This window comes from Hyperolius riggenbachi, chromosome 2 (genome assembly GCF_040937935.1).
Source record: "Hyperolius riggenbachi isolate aHypRig1 chromosome 2, aHypRig1.pri, whole genome shotgun sequence".
Classification (NCBI taxonomy): Eukaryota; Metazoa; Chordata; class Amphibia; order Anura; family Hyperoliidae; genus Hyperolius; species Hyperolius riggenbachi.
In genome coordinates this window covers 167,976,229-167,999,950 of record NC_090647.1, presented here as the reverse complement: position 1 = coordinate 167,999,950, position 23,722 = coordinate 167,976,229, and the positions used below count along the sequence as shown (strand labels likewise).

General features: G+C 44.9%; 1 protein-coding gene across 4 annotated transcripts in view; it reads right to left on the bottom strand.

Annotated features, from left to right (window-relative positions):
• The window catches only part of PCDH17 (protocadherin 17), a 284,741-nt gene that overhangs the window by 120,626 nt on the left and 140,393 nt on the right, over positions 1-23,722 (bottom strand). For all 4 annotated transcript variants that reach the window (XM_068267825.1, XM_068267826.1, XM_068267823.1 and 1 more), the window contains one exon: positions 12,155-12,217. In XM_068267825.1, coding sequence (XP_068123926.1) covers positions 12,155-12,217 — 63 coding nt within the window. The remainder of the gene's footprint in view (positions 1-12,154; positions 12,218-23,722) is intronic.

The following is a 23,722-nucleotide window of genomic DNA, read 5'->3' as shown; positions in this document are numbered from 1 at the left end:
TTACCCCCCCTTAAGGACCAGCGTTATTTTTTGTGATCTGTGCTGGGTGGGCTCTGCAGCCCCCAGCACAGATCAGGTTTCATGCAGAGCGATCAGATCGCCCCCCTTTTTTCCCCCCTATGGGGATGGTGTGCAGGGGGCGTCTGATCGCTCTGGTGGGCAGGCTAGTTGCGGGGGGGGTACCTCAAAGCCCCCCTCCGCGGCGACATTCACCCCCCTCCCTCTCTTACCTGTCCCCCCGGTGATCGGGGCTGCACAGGACGCTATCCGTCCTGTGCAGCCAGTGACAGGACGTCCCCTGTCACATGGCGGCGATCCCCGGCCGCTGATTGGCCGGGGATCGCCGATCTGCCTTACGGCGCTGCTGCGCAGCAGCGCTGTACAATGTAAACAAAGCGGATTATTTCCGCTTGTGTTTACATTTAGCCTACGAGCCGCCATCGGCGGCCCGCAGGCTATTCACGGAGCCCCCCGCCGTGAATTGACAGGAAGCAGCCGCTCGCGCGAGCGGCTGCTTCCTGATTAATCAGCCTGCAGCTGGCGACGCAGTACTGCGTCGCTGGTCCTGCAGCTGCCACTTTGCCGACGCACGGTATAAGCGTGCGGTCGGCAAGTGGTTAAGATTAGAAAGGAAGAAATGTTATAGTCTTCAGGGGATTTTAATTCTTTCTAGCTGATCCATGTCATGATTAAAGGATACCAGAGTTGAAAGAGTTATTAAAAACAGGGGAGCAGGCATGTATTAAATGCAGTCCTCATGCCCACTGATCCCTGCATTGTCTTCTGGCCCCCTTTTCTGTCACTTAAATCACTGCTGCAGCTCAGTCCTGGTCGCTCAAGTCGGCGTTAGTACGCAGGCATCCAGGAGCACTCTGCATGTGTGCACAACTGCACGATGACATCATCATGTCTCTGTGCGTACAATGGAGGGTGCACAGACTTTCAGCTCCGGTATCCTTTGAAGCACACCTGAAGTAAGAGGGATGTGAAAGGTAATATATTGATTTCCTTTTAAACAATGCAAATTGCCTGGCTCTCCTGCTGATCTTTCATCTCTAATACTTTAAGCTATAGACCCTGGACAAGCATGCACATCAGGTGGTCTGACTGAAGTGTGACTGGATTAGTTGCTTATCTGTCTCAGTTGTGTGATTCAGACAGTGGCATAGCAATAGGGTGTGCAGAGGATGTGATTGCGCCAGTGCCCTTGGGCCAGAGGGGCCCCAAGGGGCTCTTACTCAACTGCAGTATTAGCTCTATATTAGTCCTGAGCAGGCAATAGTCACATTTATAGATTCTTTGAATAGCAATAATCATTAACAAGCTGTTCCCCATCCTCTTCTTTCACTTGACACTGTGGTTGTTCTTGGCAGGTTTTGATGCGGCGTGTTAATTGTTATGTATACAGTGTTTGGAGGCCAATTGCATAACTTGCACTGAGGCCCATAGCGCCTTAGCTATGGCATTCAGACACTACTGAAGCCAGAAAGATCAGCAAGACTCCAGGAAATTGGTATAGTTTAATTGCTTGCTGACCGTGTCACGCCGATGGACATGGAATCGGCGGCAGCCCCAGGATCGCCTAACGCCAATCGGTGTAAAGTCCTTGGGGCTCGCAGTGCAGGAGATCGCGCACAGGCTGCGTTCGCATCTCCTGTTCGGGGGCGGAGTTCCGCCCCTCCTTCAGTCTCCCCGAGCGCCATCGCCATCTAATTACATTGTACAGTGCTGCAATCTGCAGCAGCGCTGTACTGGGGACAGCCGTGTGACACGGCTGTCCCCTTTGGGGACAAGAGAACGATCGGCTCTCATAGGCAGAAGCCTATGACAGCCGATCGCCATGATTGCCGGCTGATGGGAGGGAGGGAAGATAGTTAAAGAAACACACCTAAAAAATATACATGGGGGAGCGATCAGACCCCACCAACAGAAAGCTCTGTTGGTGGGGAGAAAAGGGGAGGGGGGAATCATTCGTGTGCTGTGTTGTGCGGCCCTGCAGCTTGGCCTTAAAACTGCAGTGGCCTGTTTTGCTAAAAATGGCCTGGTCACTAGGGGGGTTTAGCACTGCGGTCCTCGAGAGGTTAAAAGGAAATTAATATGACAGTCTTCATATCCCTCTCACTTCAGGTGTCCTTTAAAGATTAAATCCTGTCCTTATTCAATTATTCAAGGGCCCTTATTCAATTCACTTTTTCCCCTAAGATTTCTCCTCAGTGATATGTTCACACCTTATCAGAGCCGGATTAAGGCTAAATGGGGCCCTAAGCAAAGTAACTGATTTGGGCCCCCCATCATGTCGTAATAGAATCAGAAGATGCAGCTGCACAGCAATATGCTGCACACACCGGGCAGCCGAGCTACTGGTTGCTATTGGCAACAGCACGCTTTCCTCTGTGGGTGCACAATGCAGGGAATAGCAGCGGCAAAATGCAGAGTGAGAGATGAATGGCTGGGACATTTGCACTCAGGGGCTGGGGCACCCCTGTGAAGAGGGCGCCAGATATCACAGCAGCAGCACTTTCCCCCTGCATCTCCAGCCTGGCAATAGCAGAAAGCTCTGGACACCGCCAAACCGGAAGCCGTTCCCCAGACAGAATTACATAACCACCCCCACCATCGAACAACCAATTTCCTCCCAAACTAGACAGCCACCATGCAGCCTCCATCCCAGTGAATACGATAGTCCAGCAGAGAAGGCAGCTGCAGTGGGGGAGAATGACAGCACCAGATGAATCACATTCACCTATTGCAATCCAAGCAATAGAGGTCCCGTCATCCGGAGCCCATCTGTCTCCTCTAGAGTGCTGCCGCTCTGTTACTACTACTATTACTACTTCCTACTTCCTGTCTGATCTGAGAATCAGGAAGTTCAGAGCGAGCGGCTGCACTGTAGAAGAGACAGATGGGTTTCAGATGACGGGATCTCTATCGCTTGGATCATGGATAGGTGAGTGAGCGTTTGCCATCTGGTGCTATCATTCTTGCTGCAGCTGTGGTTCTCTGTGGGAAGGGAGGGTGGAGTGGGCAGCGGCAGAGCGCACAGTAGCAGGAGGGGGACCTAGGAGGAGAGCCTGGCTCTGAAGACAATCAGCAGCGCACGCCATCATTTGACAAGACAAGACAAATAACATTTATATCACGCTTTTCTCCTGGTGGACTCAAAGCGCCAGAGCTGCAGCCACTAGGACGCGCCCTATAGGCAGTAGCAGTGTTAGAGAGACTTGCCTGCGGTCTCCTACTGAATAGGTGCTGGCTTACTGAACAGGCAGAGCTGAGATTCGAACCCTGGTCTCCTGTGTCAGCAGCAGAGCCCTTAAAGGGACTCCAAGCAGTGCCTGTGGATATGCCTTTAAGCATACCCACAACTAATTCATTACATCCTCACACCTACCAGCATGATGTTTGTAATTATATCCCCCTGGGTTCCTTATATTTCATTGCATTGTGCTGAATCGAGCTGCCAACTTTGGAGAAAAGACGTCCTGTGGCCATGATTTCGATCACGAAAATATCGAAAACTAAAAGGCATAGAGCAGCCGTTTATATATCATTGGAAAGAGGAGAAAAGGAGCTTTAAAATGATATGCATCTTTCCATAGTTACTGCACTGCTCAGAGTCCCTTTAACCATTATACCATCCAGCCACCGCTGACTTTGGAGAAAAGTCGTCCTGTGGCCGCGATTTCGATCACGAAAATATCAAAAACTAAAAGACATAGAGCAGCCGTTTATATATCATTGGAAAGAGGAGAAAGAGAGCTTTAAAATGATATGCATCTTTCCATAGTTACTGCACTGCTCAGAGTCCCTTTAACCATTATATCATCCAGCCACCGCTGACTTTGGAGAAAAGTCGTCCTGTGGACGCGATTTCGATCGCGAAAATATCGAAAACTAAAAGGCATAGAGCAGCTGTTTATATATCATTGGAAAGAGGAGAAAGAGAGCTTTAAAATGATATGAATCTTTCCATAGTTACTGCACTGCTCAGAATCCCTTTAACCATTATACCATCCAGCCACCGCTGACTTTGGAGAAAAGTCGTCCTGTGGCCGCGATTTCGATCGCGAAAATATCGACAACTAAAAGGCATAGAGCAGCCGTTTATATATCATTGGAAAGAGGAGAGAGAGAGCTTTAAAATGATATGCATCTTTCCATAGTTACTGCACTGCTCAGAGTCCCTTTAACCATTATACCATCCAGCCACCGCTGACAGGATGGCAAGGGCTGGTTTATGTGCTGATGGGGCCCCTTTGACTCTGAATGGGGCCCCAAGCGACTGCTTTTGTTGCCTGGTCGGTAATCCGGCCCTGCACCTTATAGAGAAAATGCCTTTGAAGCCATCCGCAAGCAAGAAGATACTCAGAATACATTTTGCAGTACTTTCTCACCTATTGTTGGGTACTTTTTTAACTGCAGAGAGCTGAATTGCAAAGTGAATTAAGGACCAATCTGTTTAAACCAGTCATTGTGGGGAGGGTTTTTCCCCAGTGCTTTGGTAACAGTGATTAGGATGCATCGATCATATGGACGGCTATGGATTTTTTTTTATTTAATTTCTATATTATTCCATTTATTTAACCCTTCCTGTACCCTTTCCCTTGGGGGCCAGAGGCTGCTGGTACCAAACAATGGGGCTTTCCGATGAATCGCCGCACAGACCCGCCACTCTCACCGGACACGCCGCTCACCCATCGCCATATGCCCATCATAATGAAGTTACCCAGTCAACACAGTTAAGAAGAATCTGTGCTTTGGTATGTAGTGGATGCCATAGATAGTAGAGGAAGCGACTGGTTGGGAAGAGTAGGAGGATGTAAGGGAAACTAGTTTATCTACATAGCATACTAACTGGACCTGTACTAAATCTGACTTGCTGTACCAATCAGCTGGGCGTACTAGCAAAACCTTTAGGTTTTTATCATGTTGCCCTTGATGAACATTACTGTTAGAGACTGAACATTTTTCTGCACAAAATGAATACATTTTACACCAGAGCATTTGCTATGCAACAGAAACTTTAAAGATGACCTGTACGTTCATGCAATCAAGATGTAATGTATCTCAATTTTTTGGGAAAGAATTACAGAATGATTGTTATATTCCCTAAATGAATTTGCCATTGTGACAAAGTTATAGCACAGCTAATTTTGGAGAGTTTAAATGAGTTATAATTTTTGTAACAGCACACCGATGGAGGAAAATTTGAAACTGTGCCGGTCTGTCAGAATTGGTTTGAATTATTATATTAGAAATAAATGAAATCACTCCCAATTTATTCCTTTTTAAATTATTACCATATTCTTGCTTAGAGCATTGCTTCACACTCCTAATTGAAAGCCAGATATTTAGTTGTTTATAGGCTACACTGTATACAGCAGCTGTGAGCCCTAATTCAGCAAATAAATGTGACATTAGAAAAAACAAAGTTGCTCATGGTTTTCAACTCTTTACAGAGGAACTGTGGTGAAAATGATGTCATAAACCAAATTGCTTATTTTTTACAATATTCATAAATAGATTACTTAGTCAGTGTTTGCCTATTGTAATATCTTTCCTCTCCCTGATTTACAATCTAAAATTAACATTGATGGTGACATCTTTAGTCCTGTCAGGTGATCTGTGCAGAATGTTTGTTTGTTTACTGAGCATTCTATGCACAGAGGGATATACTGCTTGCTTGGCAGTTGGAAAAAGCCATTATTTCCCACAATGCAACGCGGTTCATAGACAGCAAACTGTCTGGACCATGGTCATTACATCACACGGTGGGAGGAGTTTCACCACAATATTAGCCATACAGACACCCCTGATGATCTATTCGAGAAAATGTAAATATTTATCATGGGAAAGGGGAAATCAGCTACTGATTGAGATGAAGGTCAATCCTAAGTTAAAGTTCCTCTTTAAAGATAAATGCCACACAGTAATTTCCACAAAAATTCCCTGTATCCTTCCAGTAGCTGATTTTTTTTCCTTTGTGACTGTCTATAGCAGTTTACTATCAGTGAAGACACCACTACTATATCACAATATTAACTAAGAGTGGCGAGCCCTTCCCTCCTTGCTGTGTAGACATTAGACATCCAGGCACATTAGATGGTCATGCACAGACCTCCAACCCTGCCCCCCCCCCCTCTCCACCCACACATGTTGAAAATGCATCCCCCAACACTTTCCACCCCCTTGCAGAGTAAGTGCAGGGAGCAATGTCCTGGTACATGTTGTGTCAGATCTCTTCTTCCTCCCAGAAACCGCATGCCCTATGCTGCTTATGCTGCCATCCTCTGGCTCTGATCACATGACATACATCAGGAGCCAGAGGATGACAGCATAGAGCATGTGGCTGCTGGAAAGAAAACGAGAACCAATGGCAGTTACAATTTACAGCACTCCCTGTGCAACAATGCAAGGTGGTAGAGAGGAGAAGAGGGCCCCAACAGCCTCCAGGTCCCCCATTCGGTCACGGGGAATATTGTTACACCAGTGATTGCATGGAAGGTCATGTAATTTGGACAATTTATTTGAAAAAGAGAAGGGTTCCCAATCCATCCACTCAATTATGCCAAGTTCAGCACTGAAGTGGAATTTCAGTCTGAAATAAAAAATAAAAATAAAAAAGGCCTGCTCTATACAGTTATCCTACCAGACTGCCCCATTTCATTTTTGCAAAAATCACTATTCCTCTTCCAGATCACAGTGGCAGCTTTACCATGTGCACCTTATATATTGTGCAGTCAGAGGGAATTGTACATGAGAACAGCATTCTATTGCTTATGCTAGGTACACACTATGGGCTCAATTCACAAAGCGGTGATAACCCAGTTATCATGCCTAAAAGACTTTAGGCTAGATAACCATTGCACCACGCTGGTGAAAAGCCCCTTATCATGCCTAAACTCAGTTTAGGCGTGATAAGTTTAGGCGGGATAAGTTTAGATAAGTTTAGATCGCGCACAAAGTCCTGTGCGCAAAGCAGCGCCATTAAACTCTATGCGACGTTTCGCGCGCACTAGACTTTGCTAGTGCAAAACTTTTGATCAGCTGTTAACTGTGGTGCTAACCCAGTTGGTGCTATAGTTATCACGCCTAAACTTATCACGCCTAAACTCAGTTTAGGCGTGATAAGGGGCTTTTCACCAGCGTGCTGTAAGAACGCTTTTGTGAATCAAGCCCTATGAGATTTTCTGGCCAATTTACTGTCAGATCGATACTTCCAACATGTCCGATCTGATTTCCGATCGATTTCCGAGCATCTTCCGATTGATTTCCTATTAAAGTGTGTGTGTGTGTTTTAGGCCCTGTTCACACTGCATTCATTGCCGTCCAGATTTGCAGGAGGCAGACACGCACGACATCAGAAAGTGCATAGACTGCACTGTCTGATGTTCACACTGCATGCGTTCCAGACCAGTGCGGTCCGCGAACACATGCTGCACGCATTTTTTAATAAAACGCGCAGCTGACCCATTCACTTTCAGTGAATAGGATCAGCCACACAACGCATACAAACGCAGATGGCGTGCGTTCGTACGCGTTGCATTCCGATCACACAGCAATCCGTGTTTGATGATGTGAACATGGCCTTAGTTCTTTTTTAAGCCGAATACTGTTCTTCCATTTTTAGATGTTATCCTAGTGGCACGAATCCCCTTGAGAAAGGGAGACATTTTGTTTAGCATCTAAGTAGTGTCCTTGGTATTGTTCCTCATAGGTCAAGGTCACTTACAAAAACTTATTTTCCATCTTGAGATGCTGAATATTTATAAGAAAATGAGTGCTTGAATAGCAGATGTATCCTATATACCCTTTACAGCCTGAACAGATTCCCAGATTCTGCTACAGTCTCTGCTACAGTCCTGAAAACAAGTATGCAGTGCCATTCTGACTTACAGTACTATTTCCAAACACAGACAAATGTAGCATCTTCTACTCAGCTGTTTTTCCCTCAATTTGTAAAAGCTAGTATATACAACAATGTTCATTCATAGGGTTCAATAAAATCTATTAAGGAACAGCCAGAGAGGAACAGGCTGTGCTGATCACAGCACCAAGCAGATGGTACATGGCTGCTGTTAAAGAACATGTGCATTCATTCCCATATGCAGATGTTTAAATTATTATAGTGGTCTTAAAAATGTGAAAATTCCTTTAGATGCTTATGCATGATAAATTGATACATTTAGTGAACTAATTGTGTTCCATCATAAAATGAATAGTCCTTCATGTGGTAATAAAATACATTACCTAAAATATTTGCCCAAATAGCGAAATGGAAAACACGTTAATACATGGGCATCACAGAAATATTGGGGTGGCTGGAATTCTGGAATTTTCTACTAGACGTTACCTTTCCCATAACAGACCATGGTTCAAATCTTGGCTGGAGCCAGTACCTAATCAGCAAGGAGTTCTTAGGCAAGGCTCCCTAATGCTTCAGAGTGGCCTACTGAGCATGCCCTTATTGACTAGAAGAAATAGTTTATTAAAGGAGAGTTGGAGTGTGTATGGTCATTTGCATGTTTTCAGAAAATATTTCCTATTTCTCAATTTAATTTACAACTAATAAAAAATAAAGGGACCATAACAAATTCCATGAGTTCTCTAAAAACAACAACAGTTGTGTGACATCTAAGAGAAGAACTAGAAATCTGAAAATTGTCTTGAGGGCCTGTGCCATGGGAGGCAATTCTGTGGGCGGTAGCCTGCAGCACAGATATTTGCATTTTTTCCCCAGCCAGATATGGGAACCATGGGAAAGTTGATACCTGCAAGAGGGTGTTATCAGGAGTGGACTGGCTTGGGGTGATGTGGGGACCAATTCAATTAACAGCCCCACCCTAACACCATACCTGTCCTGGGGCTCCTAGCTTTCATTTGCTAATGCCGTTGGGCCAGATTTCAGGGAATCGGCTTAGCACTCCTTCTCCTACCAACATGCTCCTAAGAGCAGATGAGGGATGCAGATATTTCTTTTCTATTGGTCCACTATATAAGATCCACCCCAGACCAGAAGCTTTCAGACTGGAGACCACCCTGTATAGGAGACAACCTACTATGCTCGGTTCACTTCATATCATATGAGAATAGCAGGGAAGGATAGAGGAGAGGGAGCCACTGACAGCTTACCACCACAGCAATCATTGTGTATGAGAGAGGTCATATTCAGATATGGGGTTACAGGCTGTGCTGCAGAGGGGGAATTATGAAATATAGGGATGCCAGCCCTGCAGCAGGATGTATGAGGTAATGTTTGCTGCATTTCATATGTGGGACAACATTTGCTGCACTTCATGTGTGGGGTAGCCTTTGCTGCATTTCATATGTGGGGCAACATTTGCTGCATTTCTTTTATGGGGTACTATTTGCTGTATTTCTTATGTGGGGTAGTGTTTGCTGCATTTCATACATGGGGTAACATTGGTTGCATTTCATAAGTGAGGAAATGTCTGCTGTATTTCATATGTAGGGTAATGTTTGTAGCATTATATATATAAGGTAACATTTGCTGCATTTTTTATGTAGGAAAACACTGGCTAAGCAGGTGTGTTTTCATTAACCATCTTAGCGGTATGGACGAGCTCAGCTCGTCCATCACCGCCGATGGCTGCCGCTCAGGCCCTGCTGGGCCGATTTTGTTGAAATAAAAAGCAGCACACGCAGCCGGCACTTTGCCAGCCGCGTGTGCTGCCTGATCGCCGCCGCTCTGCGGCGATCCGCCGCTAGCAGCGGCGAAAGAGGGTCCCCCCAGCCGCCTGAGTCCTGCGCAGCCGGAACAAATAGTTCCGGCCAGCGCTAAGGGCTGGATCGGAGGCGGCTGACGTCAGGACGTCGGCTGACGTCCATGACGTCACTCCGCTCGTCGCCATGGCGACGAAGTAAGCAAAACACGGAAGGCCGCTCATTGCGGCCTTCCGTGTTAATTCTGGCCGCCGGAGGCGATCAGAAGAACGCCTCCGGAGCGCCCTCTAGTGGGCCTTCATTCAGCCAACTTTCAGTTGGCTGCATGAAATAGTTTTTTTTTAATTTAAAAAAAACCCTCCCGCAGCCGCCCTGGCGATCTTAATAGAACGCCAGGGTGGTTAAGGAGAACTCTTCCTAGTTGACTTGACTGAGAGTCACTTTATTCATATTTGTGAAGAAAACATGGGTCCAATGACATTGGGTTCCACTGTTAGTACTTAGCCCATGCCACTGCCTTTTTTGACCATGCCCATCTGCTAAATTTCTTTGGAGGGTGCATCACAGCTCGGAAGTACCATGGGCAGCACAAACCCTAAATATGGCCCTGGGTGAGGCTATTTAAATTTGGTGGCCCCACATTCCCTCCTATAAAAACAGATTGGATATTGGTGGTTGGAGAGGTTTTAGAAGATTTATTAAGGCTAAAAAAATGTAACCATACAAATAAGTGTGTAAAAGAATAAAAACATAATGAAGTCCCCCTTTTTCCTTATTCTCCTCTATTGTTCTGATAATTTACTTGCCTGCCTGTGTCTAACCACAACATACCGATGAACAATTCAAAGCAACAGTCTAACCGTGCAGTCTATTTTCCAGCGTGATTTATAATGGAAGAAAACTAGAAAGTGAAATAGCAGGCCTTTCATCTCTGCACATGGCCTCCTTTCTTCTTCTAGCATATAGAAATGACCTGTCTTTGGGTGTGAAAAATGAAGGGTCACTGAAAGTGACATAGATGCAGAGCTGGGTAAAGGCATACTGACAAAGAAACAGTAACATTATAGTGTGAGAACATATGGCTTATGAACTTAACATACTGGTAATTTCAATTTTGCTGTGTTGAGTCATGAACTAACAAATACCACAAATTAAGGCATCATTCACATTTCACTGCAATTATTATCTTTTATAAATGCACTGATTAGCAATGGTTTCTCTCATTCTTAGGCAAATTTCACAACAGATCTGTGTACCACCAGGAAAAGAAGATGAACTGTAGGTACACAGGCAGCAATATGCCTAAGAGAGTTTTATTTTTCTGAAATAATTTAATTTTAATAATCATCACCAAATATGGTATTTTGAATGACATGGTGAGAAGACTATAAGAACAGAATACCTGCAATAATCATGTGCTTATGTCACATGCAGTCATGTGGAACCCTTCTGATCCTGTTTACATTTATATTTCTCACACCTCTTTCTGGAAAGTATGCAGTGTGAGATTAGGCAATGAGAGATCCCCACTAGCTGAAGGGATATCAGTGACATAAGGATGAATTATGGACTAGTAACTAGTAAATTAGCTTTGGTCTAAAGGAATCCATCAGTGAAAGAGGACCATTGGTTAAAACTAGATGCAATGTAAGATTCTCTATTACTGCTGTACGGATCAGCTGGTGGTAGGGTTAATTACTCACTTGCATGCCTGTAATTCATTCCTGTCAGAAACTCCACCCCCATCCTCCACAAAGCTGCCATAGCATTTGTTTTATTAAGTCTTCCAAATATGTGGCCACTCCCACTTGTGTCATCTCAGCCTGCCCCCAGCTTTGCACCTACCTGGTGGCTGGGATGGGCCATGGCAATGCAGGTTGGGACAGTCACAGAGCTTTAGAAAACTTCATACAAATGGCTTTGTAGATGAAGGGCGGGAGGTGGAGTTTCTGACATTAATGAATTATGGGTGAGTTGGTGAGTGATTAACCCTACTACCCACCAATCTGTGCAGCAGTAATACAGAGCCTTACATTGCAGGCTCTTACACTGACTTATTTTTTTCATCAATGGTCCTCTTTAATGAGTGGGTCAGTGAGAGGCGCTGTTTGGTAGGTGGCAGATTAGAAATCAGTAGCATATACAAATATGATGAAAATTAGACTGGTATCTATGTAGGGCTGCAGGTCATGTCCAAGCTTGTACGTTTTTGTGAAACTGATCTCCTTACGCAATTTTGGCATATCATAAGTGAAACAATGGATCAGGGAACTTCATATTTTATATCTTGTTAAAAAGGAAGACAAATCCGTGAATTCTCTGCTAAAGCACACAACTTTGTTTTGAAAGAACAACAACTGATAATGCAGAAAGTATCAAAGCTGTGTTCTTAAAGTACAACTGGCAAAGCAGAAGTATCAGTTATATATAACATATCAATGTTTATTGATAATGTTAAGTCACTTCTTACCTGTGCATACCGTCTTGCACACAGACTTTGCATTACACCGATCCAAAGTTTTACAGCAGGGATCTGAAAGAGACAATACAGAGTGTTTTGTATTACAGAGAGTTACAGTCTAGTCAAGTGAAATTTTTATTCTGAAAGAAAATATGCATTATATTAACTAAAACAGAAAAATGATAAACCAAATGTGTTTTTTTTTTGGGAATAACAACAAGCATTTTGAAGACTAAAGCTTCAAAAGCTTCATAGAAAAATTGAAGACTCAATTGGAAACCTGGTAGAAATACCATAGACCTTGATATGGGAGATGAGGAATGCTAGAAATACCTATTTTATTATCTTGTATAATATATTTATAACATGCTTCTAAGTTATAAGCAGGGATAGAAGTGCTTCAAAACATTGAAACAGGTGAATGGCTGGAGTCACATCATTATGCAAAGCACCTGAGTAGACCTTGATAGCTAACATTACTCTTCCCTCCTCTGATCATATACCATTTTTTGTACTTCTACTCCAGCTATCAGTCTGTATCACAAAAGGTACACCATGTTCGGAGACATTTTGTCATAGTCATGGAGATGATTTTTGAATGGTTCTTGATGAGAAAATTGATTTATAATTGGCTAGCACATGCCTTGTAACAAAAGCATCCCAGGTTCAAAATTTAAGGTGGCCATTAACTATATAATCCTGCAGCTGAATTCCTGCTAACCAATTTGATCAGATTAATGGCATCAATCCATTTTTCGCATAAATCCCATCAATCTGATTGGATTGGGTAGCAGGGATTTGGCCATTAACGGGCACAATCACATAAACTCCGGACTGTTAATATACTGGTGGATTCACTGGTAGGTATGGAACTCTTGTCACTATATTGCTTAATATAACAATGCAGGAGTTCTGAATAGCAAATAGACCTAGCCTTTACATTATGAACTGTACTTCTCATCTAAAATGACATCAGTAAGACTATGGACTCAAAGAGGACCTGCTGAAAGACTGCGCGAGGAAGCAGACGAGGAAGGAAGACCAAGTAGTGGAAGTGACATAGCAAGACAAGAACCTACATGGGATGCACCACTTAAACATAGTTGAAGTAGATGACACTGAGAAATACCATCACCAGCTGGAAACAGCTATATTTAAAGACATCACTAAGGTACTAATCATGGCAGAAAAAAAAAAAAAAAACAGGTATCAGCAAGAATCCGCTCTATAGAAGAAGACATATATGTTAGCAGATAGGACCCAAGATGCAGACTGTGAAGAGAGGCTTCATAGACAGTCAAACACATAGATGAAACAGCACAACCAAATATCAGCCATTGTGTGCAGAAACATTACCATTGCATTTGGGCTAAAATTTCCAGAGTCTAGATGGGAAATTCTGCAAAATTTCATAAAAAATAGCAGGTATAAAATTCTGTGGGAATTCTGGATCCCTACAGACTAACAGACAGGTACTAGCCAATTAACCAGACATCACAGTTGAGGACAAGAATTCCAAGACATCAGTGGTGAATGATGAATCAGTGCCAGAAGTGACAGAATCAGGAGGAGTATGAGAAGTGGAAGAAGTGCCAGCGCCTGAAATAAGAACTAGAGGGAATGGTCATAGTCAAAGTGATGGTGGTATTACTTGCTGCTGTGACTCCTAGCCTTACAGAGTCTCCAGAACAAATGTCAGTTCTTTTTCCAGAAGAGTAAAGCTCTAGAATGGCTAAGACACTTCAAAGAACCCTTACATTCTCTGGCAGACCTTTAGTAAACTAGAGGTTATAATCTGTGCTCAAGACCTTACAATGCAGAGGGAAGTGGTTACTACTAGACTTTAAGGTGACAAAGAATCCAGCCAATGTGGCAAATGTTTTTTGATATCACAAGTAGAAGTGCACTTCTACTCCAGATATCTCTGGAGAGTGTGAAGCAGAATTCTGGCAGCTTGTCTGTTTGTCTGAAAAGGTGGGTTGTAAGGATGCACTTGAAGGTTTTGGGGTTTATAACTTTACAGATGAAACATAATAGAGAGTTCCAAAGGAAGGGGCAAGCTCATGAGAAGTCCAGTATGCAAGAAGGAGAGGAGGTGGTGAGTAAGGGAGAAGATAGGAGGTTTTCATGTGTAGAGCAAATGTTGTTGTTAGGACGAACTACTCAAGGAGAGCTTTTTAATTGAGAGTTATGAAGTTAAAATTGAATCCAAGTGTAGTTAGCAGCTAGTAGAGGAATTGTCATAGATGCAGTGTCAAAGGAGTGACAGAAAAGTGTATGGGAAGTGCAGCACAATTAACAGGGATTGAAGACAAGTCTGTATATTCTTTGGTGGGCTACAGAGTAAGATGATGTAATAATCAAGATAGGACATTATGAGAACATGTACAAGTATTTATTAGCCTCTTGAGTGTATATAACACATACCCACATCTACATTAGTACACACCGTAAAACACACCATCCCCAAAGAAAAGTTTTCAGGTTCCTCTGTGAATTAGCGGACAGAGAAACAGACAAATATATTATTTAATAAGGATATATTTTATCATCACTCTAACAGACTATTGTAAGTGGGGTCATTAAACTAGAAGAAATGCTTAGTTTGCTGTTTCTTTGGCACCAATGCCATTAAAGGTTTGCACTGTTTTATTACCATCGCCTAAAAGCCTTGCGTTCTAAATACATGTAACATGGTGTAAATACATTTTTATATACTATACCAAAGCTTTTTCCTGCTTATAGTAGAACCTTGCAAAATGATTTCCTGATCCTGATTCCTGAATGTTTGAATACCGTATATACTCGCATATATGCCAAATTTTTTACCCCCAAAAAGTGGCCCAAAAGTGGGGGTCTCGGCATATATGCGGGTCAGGATGCTAAAGTGTTCCCCCTCGCTCCAGTACGTGCCCCATCTGCTGGAGCGGTACATGTAAAAACATGTGTTTCCCCCCTGCGGTATCCGACTGGAGCGGATTCCTCCCCAAATCTCCCCCCTGTGATTTGAAGAGCTTTGCGCAGTAGAGCTATCTGCACTTACTGGTCCAGTCCTGAGCCCCCGCAATGGTGTAGAGGAGTGCCAAGTGCCAGAGTCACATGTCCAAGGGCCCCGTAATGCTGTCTGCGGGTAGAGGAGAGCGGAGTATCAGCATCACGTGTCCGGGGATTCCCTTCTTCTCTGACGCTCTCACTGTGTCTCATATATATGATGCCATCTAGTGGCATCTTGAGACACAGGGAAGAAGGGAATCTCCGGACATGTGATGCTGATACTAAGCTCTCCTCTACCCGCATACAGCATTACGGGGCCCCGGGCATGTGACGCTGGCACTTGGCACTCCTCTAACCACCAACACCATTACATGGGTCACATCAGCCTGGACTGAACTGGTAAGTGAACGCTCCACTGCAGAAAGCTCTGCAAATCACGGGGGTAGGGGGCAACTCCCTCCCCCTTCCATGTGCATCTCACTCTTCCATGTCCAGCACCCCCTTTCCATTACATGGGCATCTCCCTCTTCCATGTGCAGCAACCCCCTTCCCCTTCCATGTGCGTCTCGTTCTTCCATGTGCAGCAACCCCCTTCCATGTGCTGCACCCTCTTCCATGTGCAGCAACCCCCTTCCCCTTCCATGTGCATCTCCTTCTTCCATGTGCAGCAACCCCCTTCCCCTTCCATGTGCATCTCCTTCTTCCATGTGCAGCAACCCCCTTCCTCTTCCATGTGCTGCACCCTCTTCCATGTGCAGCAACCACCTTCCCCTTCCATGTGCTGCACCCTCTTCCATGTGCAGCAACCACCTTCCCATTCCATGTGCAGCAACCTCCTTCTATGTGCGTCTCCCTCTTCCATGTGCAGCAACCACCTTCCCCTTCCATGTGCTGCACCCTCTTCCATGTGCAGCAACCACCTTCCCATTCCATGTGCAGCAACCTCCTTCTATGTGCGTCTCCTTCTTCCATGTGCAGCAATCCCCTTCCTCTTCCATGTGCTGCACCCTCTTCCATGTGCAGCAACCACCTTCCCCTTCCATGTGCTGCACCCTCTTCCATGTGCAGCAACCACCTTCCCATTCCATGTGCAGCAACCTCCTTCTATGTGCGTCTCCCTCTTCCATGTGCAGCAATCCCCTTCCATGTGTGTCTCCCTCTTCCATGTGCAGCAACCACCTTCCATGTGCATCCCCCTCTTATATGTGAGGGCTTATATGCGAGTCAATAACTTTTTCCTGCTTTCTGGGGTAAAAGTTGGGGGGTCGGCTTATATGCGAGTATATACGGTAGCTTTTTTGCAAAAGAGGCACATGAAAACAGGAATAAAGATATAACGAATATGTCCATTCCATTAATAATATATCATTTTTCCCATACTTCAAAGTTGTTAACCTTGTTTCTCCTTATGTATGCTGAACTTCACATCCTGCCCTTAGGTAGTCGCAATTTAAATTTAAAGTGAACTTTGGACCTCTTGTGAGTTTAAATGATTTTGTTATATGTAGTGCAAGCACCTAGAGGCTAATGATAAAAGCATCCCAGTAGTGCTCAAATCTAGGGCAATCAAATATGCAATATTTCTTCAGAAGTTATTCTTGGTTCTTTCACACCCTCCACTGACAATCTTTTTAGGTTTTGTACCACAGTCCAATCCACCACTATACATGCTACTTGCAATTACAGGTGCAAGTTGAGTGTTCTCACCCAAACCATCAGTGCCATAATTAGCTACTTCATCACCGACACTTTTGCACTTCATAGTTCTCCAAGGCTACTTCTAAGAGCGACCAACAGGAGAAAGAGCAGGAAACAATTGCCATTACTCTAAAAAGGTTGTTAAGCTACATACAGTATATCCATACACACATTTCCTGAAATGATCATTAATGATTAGTAAAATGGAAGTCACTGACGCCTACACACATGCTAGATTTGCATCTAATTTTGATTGGTCACAAGCATCATGAAAACTGTCATCTTGATAGTATTGTCGGCACTATTAACTAAATTAGAATTCCAAGCACTTTTTAGCTTGTTGGGCACATTCACCTCAGCTTGTCATTTAAAATCATTTACAGTAAAACAAAGAAGGTTAAGCCCTGGATAAGTTTTACATAAATAGTCAGTGGTTGCAAAACATAGCAAGCTATTCATTACTGCACTGGACCTTGACAATTGTTAAAGAGACTCTGTAACAAATTGTTTATCTTTATTTCTTCTATGCTATAAGTTCCTATGCCTTTTCTAATGTGGTCTGGCTTACTGCAGCTTTTCCTAATTGCACAGTAGCTGTGTTATCTCTGTTATATGATCTAATCTTCTCTCTATAGTCGGCACAGTCAGGCTGAGGCAGTCAGACTGGAATGTGCAGGGCTGCTTGTGATTAGCTAGAAGCTGTACACACCCCCTGCAGGCTCTGTGTGACTAACACACTCTGCTTAGCTGAGCCTATTAGAAGCTGGTTAGTTTGTTTGTAAACACTGCCTAAAACTGGCAATTACAAGCCAGGTTTGCAGCAGAGAATGGCAGAAACAGCACAGAGGGGACCAGGAGCACATAATGAATAGAATGGTATGCTTTTTATTGTAAGAATTTCAGAGTACAGATTCTCTTTAACATGAATGCCTATGTGTTTATTCTTTTTTTTACATTATTTGAATGCCTCTTTTCTTAGGAAAACTTGCTGACTGCAAAGCTTTGCACAACAAATGAGCCCTAAATAGCAGATCAAGTCCATTCTGACTAATATTTATGTATGTTCTATATACCGTATATACTCGAGTATAAGCCGACCCGAGTATAAGCCGACCCCCTAACTTTTCCCTTAAATTCCAGGAAAAAGTGATTGACTCAAGTATAAACCGAGGGTAGGGAATACAGCACAGACCTTATAGACCGTGGGGGCTGGAAGAGGCCCAGGTAAGTAAATTGCAACGTTTTGGTGGTGCTGGCAGACTGTAGCAGCGATGGTTGATCAGATTGGTTGCTGTAGGCAACATTCAGAATTCAGTTTCGATGAATAAGGTCCACAGTGCCTTTACATCTTCTAATGTGGAGTGGCCCTGACATACGGTATGCAGAGCGGTGGCAGGCAGAGTGTAAAACTGATCATTGTGACTCGCAGAATTGCATTGCAGAATGTGCATAGGGAGCTGGGCTTTCACCTTTAAGCTGACGATTCATATTACACATTCATGCCCTCATCGCCATGACTCCCCCGAGTGCCACCAGGGCATATGCAGAGTGGTGTGGGCAACACAATTAACCCCCAGCACATGTAGACAGTGCACAGGGAGCTGGGCTCCTTTACTCACATGTCAGCACAGCGCGCCTGGTTTGCTCATCATCACCATGCCTCACTCAGCCACGGAACAAATCACACTCTGCCGCTGTGTAGTCACAGGTGTGGGCAGCGCAATTGACCCCCAGCATATGTAAATAGTGCACAGGGAGCCGGGCTTCCTTACTCACGTCAGCACCGCACGCCTGGATTGCCTGTCATCACCATGCCTCTTGCCAACCACGGAACAACACAGCGCAAAGACCGGAGCCAATCAGGAAATCCCACACTCTGCCGCTGTGTACTCGTCACATAATGAGAGATGTTATCAGCTGTGAACGCAGTTCGGGCAATGCTTTCCCTTCAGAGAGCGGGACGCATCTCCTAGGTTTCAGTTTCGTCACACGGTATGTTCCCACCCTTCAGGCACCTGATTGGCCGGCTGTGTTGCTGACAATACAGCCGGCCAATCGGGAACATGCCTCGTGACGAAATTTGAAACATAGGAGATGCGTCCCGCTCTCTGAAGGTAAAGCAATTTCCAGAACTGCGTGCACAGCTGATAACACCTATCTTTATGTGACGAGTACACAGCGGTAGAGTGTGTGATTTCCTGATTGGCTCCGGTCTTTGCGCTGTGTTGTTCCGTGGTTGGCAAGAGGCATGGTGATGACGGGCAATCCAGGCGTGCGGTGCTGACATGAGTAAAGAAGCCCGGCTCGCTGTGCACTATTTACATATGCTGGGGGTTAATTGCGCTGCCCACACCACTCTGCATATGCCGCGGTGGCACTCCGGGGAGAAGGTGACTCGAGTATAAGCCGACACCCCCACTTTTGGGCCACTTTTTTGGACCCAAAAAGTCGGCTTATACTCGAGTATATACGGTAAGTGCAATATTTGAGAATTTAAATGACCAAATTTACCAAAGCTGCTATATTCAACAATGGCAACTCAAAACCTCCAGTTTAAGTCAGAAGTTTACATACACTTAGGGTGAGTTCCTTAACACTCACTTTACTACCCCCTTCACAGAGTCTATACACTTTTTATTGATCATGATCTGTTATATGCATCCATTTTTCTGTTTGATTACATTTGATCACTTTTTTTTTTTAAATCTGCCAGTCTTCTATTGCCCCAACATATCTGATTGACTCCCTTTCCCTTTTGATAAAAAACTGTTTATTTATTGAAAGTCTGATCTGACATGTTGAAAGATCTCTGTGCTACTAGGGAGGAAGGGAGAGGGGACAGGAGCTGTGGGTAATTGATGGCCCTTAACATTGAACTTCATCTACAATACAATGCTTACAGTTCAGTTGATTTGCCTTATGGTTTATATACACCACGCCACACAAATAGTGCACCCCACACTGCGCCCCGCCCCCATTAGGTATAGGCTCACCATATGTCAACCACACAAACCAGGTGGTTGTAGAGCTTAAATCAATTTCCAGGCTTTGTATTTCTTTAAAATCTTTACATTCATTTAATCATCAAGCACATGCATAAAGAACACAAATGGCACACAACATAAACTTTAACTTTAAAACAATTTAACGTCCTGCGCTATTGTGCGAACTCGTGTCTCCAGTAGGTTTTCAAGCACATCAAATTGCAACAACAATGTCTGCTGAAGGCTCCTGAGGGTTACGGAATTCCATTTCCACTCCCCACACCTCCCACAGCTCTGCCCATTTTCTCCTTTCAACTGGTCAGTTCTACTTCCTGGTTGGTGGGCAAGGTCAGATGCATTGGCTGTCTGAGTGGAGCCACCAACCATGGGCAGAGTTGCAGGAGGAGCAGGGAGTGGAAACTGGGATGCCATATAGCCTATACTAGTGATGGGCGAACACCTGGATGTTCGGGTTCGGGAAAGTTCGCCGAACATGGCCGAGATGTTCGGCATGTTCGGGCCGAACCCCGAACTTTCCGAACATCCAGCTTTTGGGGGCCATATGGGGTCGCAGGCATAAGGGGGGAGCATGCCCCGATCGCGGGGGGGGGGTCGGAAATTCCCCCCACCCCCTCCGCTAGCGCTCCCCCCTCTGCCCGCTTCCCCATACAAAAGTTTAAGCAAAGTACCTGTATAGTGGATGGCCTGGCAGTGGGCGGCACTGTGGAGTGAGGAGGAGGAGTCCGGAGAGTGACAAGTTGAGGGAGGCCGGGCAGCGGGCGGTTCAGCGGAAGTACCCTTGTGGTACTTCCGCCCTTTCTCTGACCTCACGCCCGCTGCCCGGCCTCCCTCAACGCGTCACTCTCCGGACTCCTCCTCCTCACTCCACAGTGCCGCCCACTGCCAGGCCATCCACTACAGGTACTTTGCTTAAACTTTTGTATGGGGAAGCGGGCAGAGGGGGGAGCGCTAGCGGAGGGGGTGGATGGAATTTCCGACCCCCCCCGCGATCGGGGCATGCTCCCCCCTTATGCCTGCGACCCCATAGGGGGGCAGTATTCGGCCGAACAGGGGCCCTGTTCGGCCCTGTTCGGCGGCCATTAGAAGTTCGGGGCGAACCCGAACTTAAAAGGCCGAACACCATCAGGTGTTCGGCCGAACGCGAACATCACCCGAACAGGGTGATGTTCTGCAGAACCCGAACAGTGGCGAACACTGTTCGCCCAACACTAGCCTATACCTAATGGGGTTGTGCAGTGTGGGGTAAACTATTTGTGTGGCACTTGTGAATCATGATCATCCGGTGGAGTATTGGTCTATAGTAGTGTTGGGCGAACACCTGGATGTTCGGGTTCGGGAAAGTTCGCCGAACATGGCCGCAATGTTCGGCATGTTCGGGCCGAACCCCGAACTCCCCGAACATCCCGCTTTTGGGGGCCCTATGGGGTCGCAGGCATAAGGGGGGAGCATGCCCCGATCGCGGGGGGGGTCGGAAATTCCCCCCACCCCCTCCGCTAGCGCTCCCCCCTCTGCCCGCTTCCCCATACAAAAGTTTCAGGAAGTACCGGTCCGGTGGTAGTGGGTGGCTGGCAGTGGGCGGCACTGTGAAGTGAGTGACTGAGGAGGAGGAGTCCGGAGAGTGACGCGTTGAGGGAGGCCGGGCAGCGGGTGGTTCAGCAGTAGTACGGGGGCATGCTCCCCCCTTATGCCTGCGACCCCATAGGGGGGCAGTATTCGGCCGAACAGGGCCCTGTTCGGCTGAACAGGGGCCCTGTTCGGCCCTGTTCGGCGGCCAATTAGTAGTTCGGGGCGAACCCAAACTTAAAAGGCCGAACACCATCAGGTGTTCGGCCGAACTCGAACATCACCCGAACAGGGTGATGTTCTGCAGAACCCGAACAGTGGCGAACACTGTTCGCCCAACACTAGTCTATAGTAGAAGCAAGATTACACTATGTGCAGTGTTTTGCACTTAGGTTCTTGACAAGTGGAGTGTGCAGTAAAGCTTTTGAACATTGTCGTTTGTTTGGAAAACTTTTACAGCCACTGTCAAGAGAAATTGATTGGAATAGCAGCAGTGACTTTAGTGGCACAGCTCTTGTGGAATCGGAATGCAATTTTTTCATCAGATCAAGGGATCGATCAATAATTTTCACCATGTCCAATCCCCTTTTGATCAAGAAAGGAAACCCTTTTGAGATCAGTACTGCACAAAATTAATCATTTCTCAATCAGAAGAAGATACGATATGCTGGACAGTATTACTAAACCCGTCAATCTGACGGGAAAAATGCATGTTGTGTATAAGCCTTTTGATTTCTGCTGAAATCTGTCGAGACTGATTAGGGCATGTAGGAATTAAATTGATCAGTTCCTTATCAAATTATAATCAGAAAGGATGCGAATATTAAAAGATTTAGCATAATAGGCCATAACTGACCACTATATGGCCATATTGAATTAAAGTGTGTCACATTTGTATAAACACTCTGTTAGTATTAGGTGCATTATCTTTAAATTGTTTACTTTGAGCTGCATATTTTCAGTAGCCTTCCTCAGATCTGCTCACAAATGTTCAGTGGCATTGATGTCAGGAACTTGCGATGGTCACTCCATTGCCTTGAATTTGTTATCCTTAACCTCTTTTGCCAGAACTTTAAAGGTATGCTTAGGGTTATTGTCAATTTGAAAGGCCCATTTTGACTGACCTTTAACTTCCTTGCAGAGCTATTGAAATGTTGCTGTAGTATATCTCTATAATTTATTTTCTTTACTTTATGGAGTAAACCAGTTCCTTCTGCAGAAAACCTCCCCTATGTGTGATGGCTTGTTTTGTGTTCTTTAGCTTACAAGCATAACCTCTTTTCCACGAACCATACTGATGGTAGTATGGCCAAATAGATTCATATTTATTTTATCAGATTATAGGATATTTCTCCATAGCAAGACTTGAACCCATGTTTATCTACAAACTGTAGTTTGTTTGTTTTTAATGTTTTAATGGCAGCTTTAAAGCAAAGGCTTTTTTCTTGGTGACCAGCTCTTCAGGTTGAGTAAATAAAAGGCTTGTTGTCCTATAGGTATATATACATGTTTACCTATTCACTCCAGCATGTTCACAAGGTCATTTGCTGTTGTTCTGGGATTTACACTTTTCATGTCAAAGAACCTTATTGTCCAGGATTCAGGAAACAGAACATTTTTTTCCCTATGTGGTATGATGGCCGTGTGATCCTATGGTGTTATATACTTGCATATTATAGTTTGCACATATGACCACATTACTCTTCTTGCAATTAGAAATTGTTCCCAATGAGAAACAAGATTTGTAGAGGTCCACATTTTTTTCTGAGGTTTTGGCTGATAACTTTTGGTTTTTCCATTATGTAAAGTATACAGGCATTGAATTTGATGGAAAGCCTTTACATAAATCCACATGATGATTGCTGATAATTGTCTAATTTCCTAAAGGCTTGAAATAATTTTATGGCATTTCCAAAGCTGTTTAAAGACAGTGAAAACTTGTGATGCACTTGTCACTAAAAGTGAATTAATCTGCCTGGGGACACTGCTGTAAAAATAACTTCCACTGTGCACAAAGTAGATGTCTTATACAATATGCCAGATTTAACCACTTAAGGACCAGGCCTTTCTGCAGTGATCGGTGCTGCGTGGGCTCTCCAGCCCGCAGCACCGATCAGGATTCAGCCTTGGCGATCAGACTTCCCCCCTTTTTTCCCCACTAGGGGGATGTCCTGCTGAGGGGGTCTGATCGCCGCCGGCTGTTTTTGATCTGCGGGGGGGGCTCTTCAAAGCCCCCCTCCGCAGCGTTTTTGGCACTCCCTCCTTCCCCTTACCTCCCTCTCCCTCCAGCAGCTGCGCAGGACGGATTTCCGTCCTG